Source organism: Actinia tenebrosa, unplaced genomic scaffold, assembly GCF_029948245.1.
Source record: "Actinia tenebrosa isolate PJP-AT-01 unplaced genomic scaffold, QUT_ActTen_1.0 PGA_scaffold2__45_contigs__length_23673736, whole genome shotgun sequence".
Classification (NCBI taxonomy): domain Eukaryota; kingdom Metazoa; phylum Cnidaria; class Anthozoa; order Actiniaria; family Actiniidae; genus Actinia; species Actinia tenebrosa.
In genome coordinates, this window is record NW_028292579.1 from 18220729 (window position 1) to 18236347 (window position 15619).

At 37.3% G+C, this 15619-nt stretch overlaps 1 protein-coding gene across 4 annotated transcripts in view; it reads right to left on the reverse strand.

Moving 5' to 3' along the window:
• Positions 1 to 6598: 6598 nt before the first annotated feature.
• The window catches only part of LOC116303921 (uncharacterized), a 39008-nt gene continuing 29987 nt past the window's right edge, over positions 6599 to 15619 (reverse strand). For all 4 annotated transcript variants that reach the window (XM_089034691.1, XM_089034690.1, XM_031713543.2 and 1 more), the window contains 12 exons: positions 15354 to 15461; positions 14460 to 14584; positions 13219 to 13703; positions 12750 to 12895; positions 11246 to 11331; positions 11018 to 11156; positions 9986 to 10165; positions 9713 to 9853; positions 9258 to 9341; positions 8758 to 8913; positions 8443 to 8543; positions 6599 to 7585 (listed from right to left, as the gene is read on the reverse strand). In XM_089034691.1, coding sequence (XP_088890817.1) covers positions 7448 to 7585; positions 8443 to 8543; positions 8758 to 8913; positions 9258 to 9341; positions 9713 to 9853; positions 9986 to 10165; positions 11018 to 11156; positions 11246 to 11331; positions 12750 to 12895; positions 13219 to 13703; positions 14460 to 14584; positions 15354 to 15461 — 1889 coding nt within the window. In that variant the 3' untranslated portion in view covers positions 6599 to 7447. The remainder of the gene's footprint in view (positions 7586 to 8442; positions 8544 to 8757; positions 8914 to 9257; positions 9342 to 9712; positions 9854 to 9985; positions 10166 to 11017; positions 11157 to 11245; positions 11332 to 12749; positions 12896 to 13218; positions 13704 to 14459; positions 14585 to 15353; positions 15462 to 15619) is intronic.

Genomic DNA, 15619 nt, shown 5'->3' on the forward strand with positions numbered 1-15619 from the left:
ACATCGTCCTTAGTAATAAAATACGGGGGGAAAAAACATCGTCCTTAGTCTTCGTCGTCTTTTGTCAAAGCCGCCATCTTGAGAGTATTGAACTGCATTAAGCTGTTACAGCAATGAACTTGCCAAAAATTCGCCATTCTGCGATGCGAGTTTTTGAAGCTGAATCAAAAACGTGCAACGCTTTGATGCATTAAGGCTCGTTTACATAGGCGATTTTTAGGCGATTCGTAGCGCGATTTCCACTGCAAGATTCGCAGTGGAAATCGCGCTGCAAATCGCCGAAAGAAATCGCCTGTGTAAACAGGCCTTTAGAAAATTGCTCTTTCGCCGCATCGGCGTATCGCGAAAAATCGTTGGAAGAACGGAAGGAAGAATGATTACATACCTAGGATAACAAGCATCGAATGGATGGCTATATTTTACTAGTCCGTATATATTATAATAGGGTTCGGCTACCTCTTTAAGGGACACAGCCTGGAAGAGCTCTAAGATTAAACAATATATATTGTTATAGTACCATAATAATAATTCAATGACAAAAGAAGTTTCAGATCTGAATATATAAATAAATAAAAACAAGACCGAAAATGAAAGACCGTCACCTCCAACTTGATAATAGAGGCTTTGCACCATTACATAATGGCAGCCATGACAGGAGGCAGGAATAATTGCATTTGGAGACTCTTTATATAAGATGACTTACATGAGAAAGATTTCATTTTCCCAGGGAAGAACGACGTCTATTGTTGTGGCTCCTGTCATGGCTGCCATTATTGATGGTGCAAAACCTCTATAACACTTACTTTCGACTTCCTCATTAATTGTCTTAGCTGTAACAAAAGAAAAAAATTGTAAAAACAAATTACAATTTAAAAGTTCGTGCTCATTGATCCTTCCCAGCGCCCCCCGACCTTAAAGTATAAGTTGAGGAACATATATTTAGCAAATTTCTGGTTCTGATTTTGAACAACGGTTGGTGTCATATCGTGTTACATTAGAGGAAATACCACGATAAACTCGGACATTTTTTGCTTTTTTACCACAAAAACATGATAAAAGGTTCGGTGTTTTAACTCATGTGTGGCTCCGTAGCTCGCTCGTTACACACGACAACCAAATTCTAGCTTCGCTCGCATAAAAATCTCCGGAGGAGACAAGAGAGATCGACTTGGAGCAAGTATTCATATTTACCAACGCTGTCGACCAATCAGAAAGCGAGAAAATTTAATTAAGTAGGAAAAAATCCCTTACCTCCATCAAGGGTGCCACAGCCTTAAAGAAAACAGAGATAATAAATATCAGTTTGTATAATATAATAATTGTAAAAAATAAAGAAGAAGAAGAAGGGATTTTTAAAATTGACAAAATTAGATTAACAAATCGGGGGTTCTGTTTAGCTGTGAAGACCTGTACTTAAGAAAAATAATTCAAAAATGTTTTTTTTTTTACTTGTAGCTGACATACTGTGGATATAGTTTTATTATATTAGACATCTATCTATGTACATTTTTTAACGAATTAGTTTTGACTAACTTTTTATATTGGTTTATAAAACATGATTAATTAATTGTCACTTTTGAAAATTCTGGGGTTTCTTTTTCTTTCTTTTTTTTCTGTTGCTTTTTGCAGTTAGATTTTTTAAGCGGTTTTAACATGATCTCGGAAGATTGGGCAGACACTTTGCCAAATTTTATTACCACTAGCATATTTCGCGAGCTTTCTTTCTTATTCAGTTTTTATTTCCGCATGAAAATATTAAAGCAAATGGTGCTAACTAACTGAACAAAAGAAAGTGTACAAGGGATTCTTATTTGTAGCGGAGCTCCCGCGCGGGCCGATGGCCGGCGCGAGCGGAGCCCCATACTTAAGAAAAAATGGTAAACCATGGAGTTGATTTTTCATGGCTTGGCTGACGTCACTTTCGTCCGTACGTCCGTCCGTCCGTCCCTGTACACAACACAGGAATCCCGTCGACGAATCGACAAATCAAAGACTTTCTCTCAAAACTTTTAATATTTCTATCGATAAGCTTAATTTATTTTAATGCTGGAGGAAATATAACATGAGTAGCATATTACGACAAATATTCGTTATTTATTTAGCTTTGTAAATCTTTAATAATTCGGTTGTTTTTAACCAGCTATCGTATGTTTTTCGTTCAAGAAAAAGCTTTGTTCGCCTCCTATCGCGGGGTCCAAAACAAAGAAGACTTTCATTCAATAACTTTATATCTTTCTACAGATAATTTATTTAATCATTAAATGAAATATAAATTTTTACCAAATATTCAACTGTTTATTAAGCTGTTCGAGCAAGTATGATTATAAAAATGAGCTTAAATTTGTGTTGTTGAAAGGTGTTATTGTATAAAGACCTACTAGACTTTCACTCTAAAAAGCTAAAAAATATTCAAAAACATTTACAAACGCCAATTTACTGCCAAAGAAATGAGTCATTTTGTATTTTGCATTGCCTTTTGCATTATTTTTTATTTTGTCGCAGTTGTTCCTGCAACTGTTTAAATGAATGTAAGCTCTGTTTTTGAGAAACTGTAAAAGACCTTTTAAGTAAACCTCATTTTTTGCTCACCTTAACCAGTTTTCAAGTCTGTTTTTTGGTCTTGATTTGTCCTAAATCTCCAGATTTTCGATTTCAATTAAAGACATCCGAGGTAAATTTCACTAAACTTGATAGTGTATTGGTTTATCTGTAGTTAGCTTTCGTTTTTCTTTAAGTAAAAGAGATTCAAAGCCTAAAAAGTGTAGGCCTTGGAAAACTTTTTGTCGAAAAATCTTCCAAGAACAAAACTAGCCCCTGGGGGTGATGGTAAGTTGTGTACAAAATTCCTAAGTGGGAGAGTATACTCGCGCAAAAAATCAAAAATACAAAAAACGATGTAGTGCATTTCGATTCGATTTCACTGCATGGTTTTTATTATGGGAGTAATTATCATCATTTCGAATAAAAAATAATTGAAGATTTTTTCCCCGATCTTATTTTCACCTTTCAGTTTCATTCAAATTGTTCTCCCTGTGACTTCCGTATCGGGAGATCCGCTTTTAGGCAGTGCCTAAATATATATATTAGTATATGACGCCCTTGTTTATTTTGCTTCTTACCATATGACGGTTCCTCAGTTCCATCTGAAACTGTTTTGTGAATAAGAAAATGTTAACATTGATGTCGTGTTTAAGTATTGCTGGGTTTCAATCAGCTGATCTGAATCTTATTATGTGCTTCAAATAGTGGTCAAACACTGGCACCATGAGCTTTCAGCAGAAAGAATTCTAATGAAAACTTGGGATGCAGCGCAGTTGATAAGCATTCGGACATCAGACCGGAAATGACGTCAAACCCAGCAATTTTGAGAGAGTTTCAGTTTTCTTGTTTAACAGTCCCTTTCACCCAGTTCCCTGTGCCATCTTGAAAGGCAGTCGTGCCTTTGCATCGAATAGCGAGAAGAACGGTGAGCTTGCAATGATAGAGGCCTTTTTTACATCTTGGACAGTTAGACACAGCTACCTTTCAAGATTTCGCAGGGAACTGTTAAGGAGACTAGTAAATACATGATCTGTAGGCAAGTAATATTTACCATTTCCTTTTACGAAAGATATTAGGGCTATCAAAAGAATTTGGAACCAAATCTTCATTTTTGCAACTGATTTTCCTGAACAAGAAAAAGAAAAAAGAAAAAAGAAAAGGTTAGCCCTATCGTGAAGAATGTCTCCTAGGATCGAATTAGAATTTAGTAGTTGGTTTTTGCGGAGGGATCAGATGAAAACCGGATGAGAACCCGGAAAACCCTCGAAGCACAGGAGAGAACCAACAAACAACTCTACTCACATACGACACCGAGCTCAGCGGGACTCAAACCCGGGCCGCATTGGTTAGAGGCGAGCGCTCACACCGCTACGCCACCCGTGCTTCCCCCCCCCCCCCCCCCCCCCACCACTAAACAACCTCTGGGCTGATCAAAGTCAGGGCATTGCTAACACACAGATCAAACCCTGAAACAACCTCTGGGCTGATCTAAGTCAGGGCATGGCTAACTCACAGATCAAACCATGAAACAACCTCTGAGCTGATCTAAGTCAGGGCATGGCTAACACACAGATAAAACCCTCAAACAACCTCTGGGCTGATCTCAATCAGGGTATGGCTAACTCACAGATCGAAGTGGAAGATGCTATGTTATAATTGCAGAGGGATGGAAACGTAAGTAAGAGACAGAATGAATTGATGGAAAATTATATTGGACACCAAAATGCATGTGAAAATTTAAAAATTCCTTTCAACATTGTCACAAAAACATCTCCATCAGAAATTTACAACAACGGCAGCAAGAAGAAAGGGAAAACAATCATAATTTTGCAGTTTGAACAACGATTCAGAAATATGTTGTTAAACAAATACACTGCACTATTTCAGCCCGATACAACATGGCTAATTTTCACAATCTCTCTCTATAAAAATATATATATTTGACTTTTCACCTGACGTTAATACTCGCAAAGTAAAGACGTAAAAAATAAGCGATCTAGGTCTGGAACAACATTTTTTTCTTTACGGTGTCCAACATTCAATTATCATATTTCATGTCATATTTACAACAACGTATAATGTCTGTGTATAAAGATGAGAATTCACGACTATTATTGACCAAACAAATGTTGTATGACAAAGACGCACCTTGGTTTTTATCCACTTTTCCTTTGTCCAGCACACACCTCTAACGTCCAAGGAGTACGTGGATCATTCGACGCTAGTTGCTAATCAGAATAAAAATGGCTGATTGTTTTTGACATTTTTTACCTCAGTTGGCAAGCATTTTACCTGGTAGTGGTAATTAAATTACGCTGGTCACCTGGTATGAATTTGACGATCTCAAGAGCAACGCACTGCGACCAGCGGCAAATCATTCAAAATAGTATGGGATTGATAAAACTATTTTTAAACCGTCGGATTTCATACATCTTCCGGCCATTGTTTTCATCTTGCTGATGGACAAAGAGATTTTAGTATTCACAATTTTTCCATACATCGATTCACTGGTCAAACACAAAGCATTCAGTCGAGGTTGCAAGGTTCAAATTTGAATAATCCTTTGAAAGTACCTTGGCGCCTCGCTTGGGCGCTTTGTGTTTGACCAATCAACCAATGGAAAATGGTGAATAGTTTCTAATATTACGGAGGGACGGCAATACAATTTCTGTCACGCCTCAAATTCTTTAGTCATGTTTTGGTTGGTGTCGCAAATTAAAAAATAAGGTGGTTTTGTAGACACCTGCCATTTATCAAATGTCAAATGTCTTACGTGCAACTAAACAAAATAACACATCAAAATAGAACCTGTTGCTCCTTATTCCTCCTTGCTTTAATTGAATTTGCTAAAACTGCATGCCTTCATCCTCCTTTCTAATTTGTTACTATATATACCAAGCTAAAAAGACACCTCAATAGTATAAGCCTGTGGTTTCTTCTTGAGGTGCCTGCCACCCTGAGTTTACTATTCGATTTGTTACTATAGCTGAATGTTTGTAAATACAATAATAACAATAGTGACAACAATGATTGTTTCAATAATCTTGCTGATACTGTATTGTAAAAATTCATGCTATTTTGTTATATATGTATAATTGTATAAAAATTATTGTTTTGTAAACCTTTATTGTAAAAAAATGTAGAACTGTAATGTAAACTCTGGGTGGTGTGAAATATGACTAAATGAAATGAACAAAAAAAACGGCATTGGTTTTCCCTTCAATGAAGAAACCCGGACTCGACTTTCTTTTAAACATTAAAAGTGCTAAATATGTTAAGAGGAATTTTTTTTCAAATAACGAGCAATAATGGCAAAAAGCGCCAAAAACTAGACCTTCGTATGAGTTTTGATCCCAATTTTTGTTTTGGGTTAACACTCAAAACCTTTTTTAAACAGTTAGAAACTAATGTACCATGATAAAATGCTTGTTTGAAGCGGTATTTTCAATTGTACAAAGATGTTTTGTTGCATTTGTGTTAGAATGTAGCTTTCTCAGGCTTTTTTATAGAAAATGTATGGGAAATAAGCAAATGAAGGCCTATACCTCGTTTTCGATTCAAATTTTTGCTTTGGGTTAACATTTTGATTTCATTTTCACCGGTCATCTCCACTTCCAAACAAGTTAAACTTTCTGAATGACAAGATTTTAGTCTTGTACAACAGCCTTTCTTCAAGAAAATAGTTTTTGGCGCTCACCGCTTGAATACGAAAATAATTCTCCCTTAAAGTGTTACGGGTTTATAAAAATCACTCTAGTGACTTCACGCTTATCATGATGCTTCTGTCACCGTAACTTTGGATGTGAAGCTTTTTTGTTTGTTTGAAATAATCGACTGTCGATCAGAAAATCGAGCGCGCTTTAACTTTTTCAAGATTCGTTTAAGGACGGTATTCAGTTATATTTTAAATCTTTTTCGCATTTTTTTTTTTTACTAGTTATTTACGTCCACACAAAGCCATGCATTTTTATCTAAAAACCAACCAAACTCTGACTGTTAGGTTTGGGAAAGAGAGCAATATGCATAGATGCACTTTAAAATTACTCAAATCATCAGCTTATAATTATAAGAAATACATTTTATTCTTTGTTTACTAAGCTTAAATAGATATTGTTAAATGCAGGATATAAAACTGATAACAAGAAGAGTTTTAACTTCTAAACTCAATCTGACATCATTACAAATAATTCATAGTGTTCACGAAGGACTGGACTGTTCTTGATTGGTCATGGTATGATCGAGGGCCAGAAAGGAAAGTGAACATAATGCACAACTTCAACAATACAAACACTTTGCAACAATAATAACAATATTCTACAGAAAACGAAAGATAACACTGAGCAATAGAGAGCACGAAACTGGAGTGTTGGCCAAAAGTAGGGTCAAGAATACTTTTTCGAGGCGTGAGTATGCCACTAGAGTTTTCCCTAAAATTATTAGTAATTTATTATTGTTATCATTATAATTAGAATTATCATTTGTACAAATGGGGCCGGGGAATGGTTTGAGAAAAGTTAGAAGGCTATCATTTTCTCACCAATCCCCCCTCCCATAAAAAACGAACTACTAAACTACAAAACTAGTGAACATTTCTGTTCACATTCAATGCATAACGCTGTTTTTGAAGACTACAGACTCATTTGCATAGGCTTAGCCTCGTTTGTAAGTCAACTATTTATAGATACCATTAAAAGTCCGTGGGATTTCAAAACATTGGTACTGTTCAAGCTGCACATTCTTTACATTAATGTTGATATTTGCAAATAATTTACTCTTAAGCTAGGTTATGAAATGAGTCTTCAGTCTTAAAATATAGCGGTATTTACGGAATGAGAAAAGGCACTATTGCATTCTATACAGGAATCTTCATTGTTTTCTTGCAGAACTGAACGTTGCTTAAGGGTCCTTAGTCGCACCCATATATTTCTACTCTCATGCAAGGCCAGTTGGAAGTGATAGGGAAAAACTTGATGTACCGAGCTGTTACTCCTCTTGGAAGTCGGTTAACAACAGGAGTAAAGTGGTCACAGTTACCAGTAAATGTCTGAAAGAAAATTAACTGACGTGAGTTATAACGAATATTAGTTTAATAAATGGAGATCTATTAATAGCATATCAACAGAGTGGCTCTTCCTTTGGTGGACTCTAAAAGGAGTTTAAAAACCTTCGAAGCACAGAAGAGAACCAACAAACAACTCTACTCACATACGATTACATGTGAGTAGAGCTCGTTAGTTTTCCTCCTTGATTCGCGGAGAAATTTTCTTTGGCTTCTTGGGATATTTTAAATTCTTCATCCGGAAAACCTAACACACTCAAGATTCACAAATACAATCTGTAAACTATCCTTGACGTGATTTTGATCTGCCCAGAAACTATTCCATAGTATGGATAAAATTCGAAAGGGAAAGTTAATAGAATAGTTATTCGGTTTGCGACAGTAACTTTCACAGTTTTCTGTGCCATCTTGAAAAGTAACCGTGCCTTTGCATCGAAGCGACACGAACGGTGAGCTTGCAATGATAAAGACATGTGAATAATTGCAATGCAAGCTCACCGATCGTGTCGCTTCGATGAAAAGGTACGCCTACCTTTCAAGATGGCGCAAGGAACTGTGAAAGGGACTATTTTGCCAATAAGATAAATGATTGGGTATGAACGGCAGTACTTGTCACTACCTGAAGCTGGTCATGAGATTCATTCAGTTGATTAAGGACTCTCAAACTACAGGGCAGAATCGACTAACGACTCTTCTCACGTATGAAGGCGAGTTCAGAGGTTGAGCCCACGACCACATCGGTGAGCGGTAGCGAATGAGCAACTAAAACTACTGAACTATGTAAGCTGGTTTCCATCCAATATCGAGAATCTAATTTATGGAAAACATGGCGTTTTGCTTACCACAGTTTCCCCTGATTTGGACTTGACGTATTCCCACGAGGTTCCATCGACACTATACGCAAGCTGATAAGACTTCACGTGCTCAAAATATATGTCTCGACCTAACATTTAAAAGAAATATAATTAGTTACCAGTGATGTTTACTACTGATGGACTGCAAGCATTCCCAAGAGATTCAGAAGACAAAAAAGGAAGCCACCTTTGTGCAGTTAACGATGAATTCTAATGAGAAACATTTTGTTCCATGGCAACAAAGTGGGCGCGATGACGTAACGTGCAATCAAATAATATTATTTCTCAAGCTTTAAAAACTACCTTGTGTTGCGACTGCTGTGACGTATTTCTTCTTGCCCAAGTCCACTTGCAGCCATTGGTTCTTTCTGGCCGCTGCACACCAGGCTCCAACTCGTTTGGTGTTAAAATCGTCCAAGTGGTACAGTCTGGCATTGCGAGCCCCAGCATCCCAAGATCCTATGGTTTTATAAAGCATATATAATAAACATCTTTTAAAAACAAGAAAACTTCTTGTTTGTTCCATCGTTAGTTTGTTTGTTTGTTGGACGCTTTTTCCTTCTTTTTTTTTTTTTTTTTTTTTTTTTTTTGACCAGAAATGTAAGGAAAAGGGAAAGGAAAGCATTTTCATCTCATTTAATTCCCGCCCTCTTCCCTTATTCTTCTCCAAACCTATTTGTTGCAGAACACTTGAAATCAGTGTAAAACAGTTGTAGTCAGCTGAGCATCTACCCAAATCCGCTGGAATACACAAGCACTACAGGAAACCCAACCGAAGATACAAGCTATGTTTGCAGCCTTACCAAGGTTAAGTTCAGAAGATGAAGTGAAGGCTGTGTCTGGTAATCGCTTGTCCCATCCTAAGCCAATAGGATTAGAACACGGTGCTGGGGAAAAATATAAAACAATTTGTCAATTAATATTGCTACTGTTTACTTCAATACAAACCACTGTTTCATCTAGAGTTTTTTTACCTCAGCTTTCTCTCTATCTGCTTAGTCCATTAGTAAAGTCAAAAAGACTATTTAGCTTCTTGGCGTAAAGTTTTCCCATTTCAGACATTCCATTCCCTAGAGTATTATTACTTTGTTTAACGGATGCACATGAGAAGACAGACATGAATATGGATACAACTCAAACGAAGAATCTTATTCTCAAAAAAAAAAAAAAAAAAAAAAAAGACACGGTGTCTGAAATGGGAAAAACATCACGCATAAGGTAAAAAAGGTATTTTAACAGTTTTAGCGACTGTAAATACCTCTCGGCCTGACGGATATAAGATCACATTGTTTTGATTTACAGCTCGTCAAACAATGTCTCTTTACATAGCTATCGGTTGTACATCTGCCTTGTGAAGCCCAAGTAGGGCACGATGAATCCTTGTCTTCACATCTTATACCTAGAATGTCAAAATCAGAATTTTACAAAGTACAATTATGATGCCAAAAATCGAAATAGCTAACAACATTATAGGCTTATTTAACAGCAAACTCATGATACAAAGGCGAGATTTTTTTTTATACATACGTACCAATAGGATTAGGTGGGATGGTAGAGCTGACAGGCTTGGGTGGTGTGGTAGGTATTGGTGGTGTTGGAGGTAGAGGTACTTGTGTAGATTTTGTGGTTGCTGTTGCTGTTGAGGGTTGAGGTGGATGTGTTGACGTTTTTGATTGAGTTGTTGGATCAGTAGTCGGCTTGGTTGGGGGTACTGTTGGTTTTAATGGATGAAAAAAAAAACCAATACAATTTGAGTAACAAAATCGTAATATACAGTCAATGTCATTTACGTTATCCACCGAAAAAAGACATTTACACATTTGAACATTTAGACTAAAAGAAATATCACGTGTTTCCTCGAACGTTCTGTCATAAAACAAACGCTGAAATACAATTCTCCATCTTAAATCCTCACTAAATGGTCGGGGCGTTCTGGATTTTCGATTCACGAGTTGAATTTTACATTTAAAGTTCAGGCTCACTTTAGCCTAAATGTCTAAATGTGTAAATGTCTAAATGTGTAAATGTCTAAATGTCTTTTTTCGGTGGACAACGTTAATGACATTGACTGTATGAATATTTAACAACAATAACGAATAGGAAGGTGAAAGACAAGGGTTGGGCAAAACGATAAAACATTCTACGAATCAGATTAGTTCATCGAACGGAATCCAGCGGAAATCATGTGAAAGTAGTTTCCTCTCACACTAGCAAATTTATTGCACCACTCGAGCGCCACAAATTCAAACATTCTCGAAAGTTAGTAAAACTCGCTGCGAATGGGGCTGCGGTAAAATCACCATTGAAATCACCGCTCAATTGGCGCGATATTTTTTAGTGTAAACAAGCCTTAAGAAACACAATTAAGTTTTATAGAGTTGATTTAATTTTTTTTTCTAAATGAAACGCTGTATTTTATATCGATTGTTATCCTAACCATACACAAGACATTCGTTGAGGTGCACGCGGGTCATCCGGTATAGAATAATCAATAAATAAAGAATTAAGAAATAAAGAAAAAATATATTTAAAGACTCGAATTTCAAGGAGAAAGTGGTATTACCTTTGCAGCCATACAGCTCAGCTCGCATGCAGATAGCACCCTTCCAAGTCTTTGGGTTGATGCGGATATACCGTGCTATGATTGGTGGGTTAAGAGAGTTCTTTGTTACCGTTGACATGTCAATATTACCTGTGAAAATCTACGAGGAAAGTAATACGTTACCTATAAGTATAATTACTAATAATAATTAGGTTTAATATGATACTGATAAATAACACTAATCCTTACTGTTGGATGATTCGCCCACACGTTGCCATCTTCACTATACTGTACGGCATAACTCTTGATAAACTTTGGGTACTTGCTCTCACGACCTATTAATAAACGTCAATGAATATTTACTTATAATACACTCCACAAAATTACTCGATTCTGATTGGACAAAAGGAGTGCGATGAAATCCCAAATTGTACTCTATAGAGTACCAGTTAAATTCCACAATTGTGTTGAGTGTATTATAAACAAAAAATCGCACAATCTTCTCGTACAATTCAGAATTTATAGATACTCGTGATGTTTTGAAAGTTCTCAAATTGAGCTTGCTCGTCCAAATTTGAAAAATTTCCAAAACATCACTCGTACCTATAAATTTTGACTAAATTGTATTAGAGATTGTGCGATTTCCTATGCAAACAAAGTATCAACGTATTGTCTTTTGAGAAATCTGTTTTACGAATAAGGCTTGTTTAAAAGGCATCATCAATTACAGAAAAAAAGACGTTATAAAAACAACTTATAATCTAAAAGGTGACGGTTACATCCTCACACTCTCTACATTTAATCTACAGTGCTAAAAATACCTAAAGGTTTTGAAGTCCAGCTTCTAGAAAGATTTATATTTATGAGATCATTTCATTGATTTAGTTAAATAACCAGGACCATACTTCCAGACATCGAATGCTGAACCGTCGTATGGCAGCGCGAAGCATTTACGGCTACGCCGGAGATTTCGGCCCCGACACCGCTATCCCTGGATTTACAAACTGATCAGGAAGCTCGGCCGAAGCCTAAGGGAGAGGTTAGTCGGCCCCTAGACCGTAGATGATTAACCCCTTGCTATGACCAGCAGACCCAATTATGTCATCTGTGGCTAAAGGTTAAGAACCTATGATCAGTGCGTTTCCATGTGGGATGCTTTTAAAAAACTAGAAAATACTTGAGTTTATAAGCAAACGTTAGGTAAATGGAAACCATTTAAATCAAATTGGGAGAAAGCGTTTTTGTTGTTGTTGTTGTTGTTGTTGTTGTTTTGACGCTTTGTTTACGCGTGCGCATAAGAAGTGGAAACGATAGAAATCAAGTTCAAACACTTTCGTTGTTGAAGATTTGTATCTGCGCTCTATTCATTAATGTTTTACTATAATATTAATTAATATTATTAATTAATTTCGCGTTTTACAAATATGATCAGTATTTAAATATGTAAATCATAAAAAATATCGAGCGAACGAGAGCCGTTTTTCAGAAAGGAAATAACTGGATAGAGCGAATTGATTTGAAGAAAAACTCAACAAAAAAAGACAAAAAAAATCAGTCCTTACATGCGCTTTGATTGATTGGAATGCCATTCAAAAATGATGAGAGAATTTAAAATGCTCACGTCATGTTTGCACTGTCATCACAAAAAGAATAACGTTGTTGTTTCCTATGCTGCTTTTCTCTCAGTGCATGGCGCGCGTTTAGGTCAGAGCAACAAACTAAGATCTTTTTTCATTTTTCTTAAAATTCATACCTTGTGTAGCAATGTGAGTGATAATCGTCCTAACGCCAAGGTCTACTTCCAGATATTGGTTGGTAGTGAGGTCACGTGAACACCATGCTCCTACACCTGTTACACCAGGTTTCAGATTCAGACGTGCTTCTCTTGCACTGTGCCATCTACGAAAGGTAAATATGAATGTTAATGCCAACCCGGTATGACTTGAATAAATCAGCCAACAATATTGTTTTAGGGTTCGATCTTTGAGTCATAGCCATGCCCCGACTTAGATCAGCCCAGAGGTTGTTTCAGGGTTTGATTTTTGAGTTAGCCATGCCCTGACTTACATCAGCCCAGAGGTTGTTTCAGGGTTTGATCTGTGAGTTAGCCGTGCCCTGACTTAGACCAGCCTAGTGGATGTTTCAGAGTGCCAATAAAATTGTTGCAGATTTTCTTCTAATTTTGAAAGATGAAGAGGATGCATTATCAATAAGTCCCTTACCTATTATACTGCGATGAAGCCGACAAGTCGCTGTCAGGAATGCGTTTGTTTTCCATACCTAATGCTTTTGGTGACGAGCATTTTGGTGGTTCGGGTGGAGGCGGTGGAGTCGGTGGGGTGGGTATCTTAGAGGGTTTTGGTGGGGTATTAGGAGGAGGTGTGTCAGGAGGAGGTGTGTCAGGAGGAGGTGGTGTAACTGGTGTTTGAGTTGGCGGAGTATGTGGCGGTGGTGGAGTGACATCGGGGGTCGGTGGTCGAGGCGAATCTGTAGGTGTGTTACCGATATATCTACGAATCCAACTAACAAATTCACTGACTCTTGCGTAGACTGTGTATTCGCTACGACCTGCACTACAAGTTCTTGTTCCCCAGCTGACAGCTCCTTGTAACACCCAACGTTTGTTCTTGCCTTGGCAAACGAAAGGACCGCCAGAATCACCGAAGCACCCACTAACGGTACTGCTTCCACCAAAACCAGAACAAAGCTGAGAGAAAAAAAATACGTAACATTGTTAATGATTTTAGAAAAGGATGGTTTCAACTTTGAGCAATTTTCCAATCCAAATCCTCGTTTCAATGCCTTCAGTATTATATTTTTCTTCAACGGTAACATTTGAGAAGTTTCTTAATATGCATGGCAGGTAGACAAAATATATTATTTCCAAGATGTTATATATGGGAAAACACTGCGCCCAACCGTGACATAATCAATGTCAAGTCATACAATATAAGTGTGTCTACAAGGGAATGTACACTTTGAGTACATTAATATACACGAAAACAGGGCATTGACGAAAGGATAGAACAGGTGGACAGTTACGCCTTTTAGCGGTTGAAAGGTATCAATTGAAATGGCTTTCAAAAGTAAAATGGATTGTCCTTTATTTTCTTTATCTACATTTAGAAATCAATGTAGGCTCGAAACTACACCAATCGCTTTTAATCGTCTCTAAATCATCTCATGCACTTAGTTGTTTTGCGGTGTTACTCTATGTGTGTGTGTTTTTTTAGATATCTCTTTACTTATCCAATGTTACACCAAGGGACGGGGCTACGATATCCATTGAACTAATCAGCACGCAAACTGGTAATTCAATCAAGAACGCCGTACCGTCACGTCAACGATGCGTCACATTAATTGAACATAGCTTGCAGATTTACTAGTCATGCAATCAGAATATTCTTCCTAGGTGCCACTGAGGTAATGAATTCCTAGGAAATTGGGCATATTAGGTATTTACCATTTTACTTGTTACACGACCCCAGCTTCTCATACTGTTTGCGCATGTCCTTTGGTTGGCCGTAGGCATCATGGCTTCTTGGAGAACAGAAGCACCTGGTCTGTTGTACCCAGTCCTTCCCCATCCTTTCGAGAGTCAAGAATTAGATAACATGAAAATATAAGATTTTTTACACGAATGCATGCATCTTGGGTGGAACAATGCTGCTCACAAAAAAAGATATCAAATAACGGTAGAACTTAATAGAGGCATCACTTGACGGCAGCCATGACAGGAGACAGGAACAATTGAATTTGGTCTAATCTGATTTACATAAGACAGAATTTAGTTTCACAGGGGAAAAAGACTGCACTGTTGTGCTTCTTGGCATGGCTGCCAAAACAAAACAAAACAAAAAACACACACCGAAGACGCGAAAACCCTTTGCAGTGATCTTTCTCAAAGGCCCACACCAAAACTGTCTCCGGGTTGAGATTGGCCCTGATGTGTTTATAAATGGACTTGTATAGACCATTTTTAATCATTTCCTACAGGAAATGTTCTGGGAGACAAAACAATATGCCGTCGTACTTATGCAAGAAATCTTTTGTGTTGTCGCCCAGAACAATTCCTGTAGGAAATCAACGCAAGGGGTCTATACAGCAATTTCAAGGAAAAGGCTGGTGAATGTTTTGTTGCATCTTGAATGTTGCACGTTGCATTGTGCATGCTGTATGGTGTTTACCAAACTTGGCATGTACTATGCCCAAATGTAAATAGTGTCAACAAATAAACTATATACGGGGAAAACATACAAGAAAAAAAAAAAGACAAAAATTCCACATCGTTGAGGCGTTTCTCTGATCGTGACATTTCTCAATGAAACAAAATTGATGCAATAGCAAAACTTCGTACCTGAGATGTAGCAGTTTTTACCGTCTGGTACATTTACACCCTGGGATGGAAGACAAATCAAGTTGACGGCTTTGTTTAGTCTTGCTGGTCGGTCGAGCTTAAGGAGAGCTAGAAACCAAACACATTACATTACGTTAGGAATTGTTCATCGATGATATCGGCAGGAATGCCAGTTATAGATTGGTTCTATTTTGCCAAACTAAAGTTAGATTTAATAAAAATAACTCCAACAAAATTAAAGTACAAAAAACCTAAACGAAGTCTCT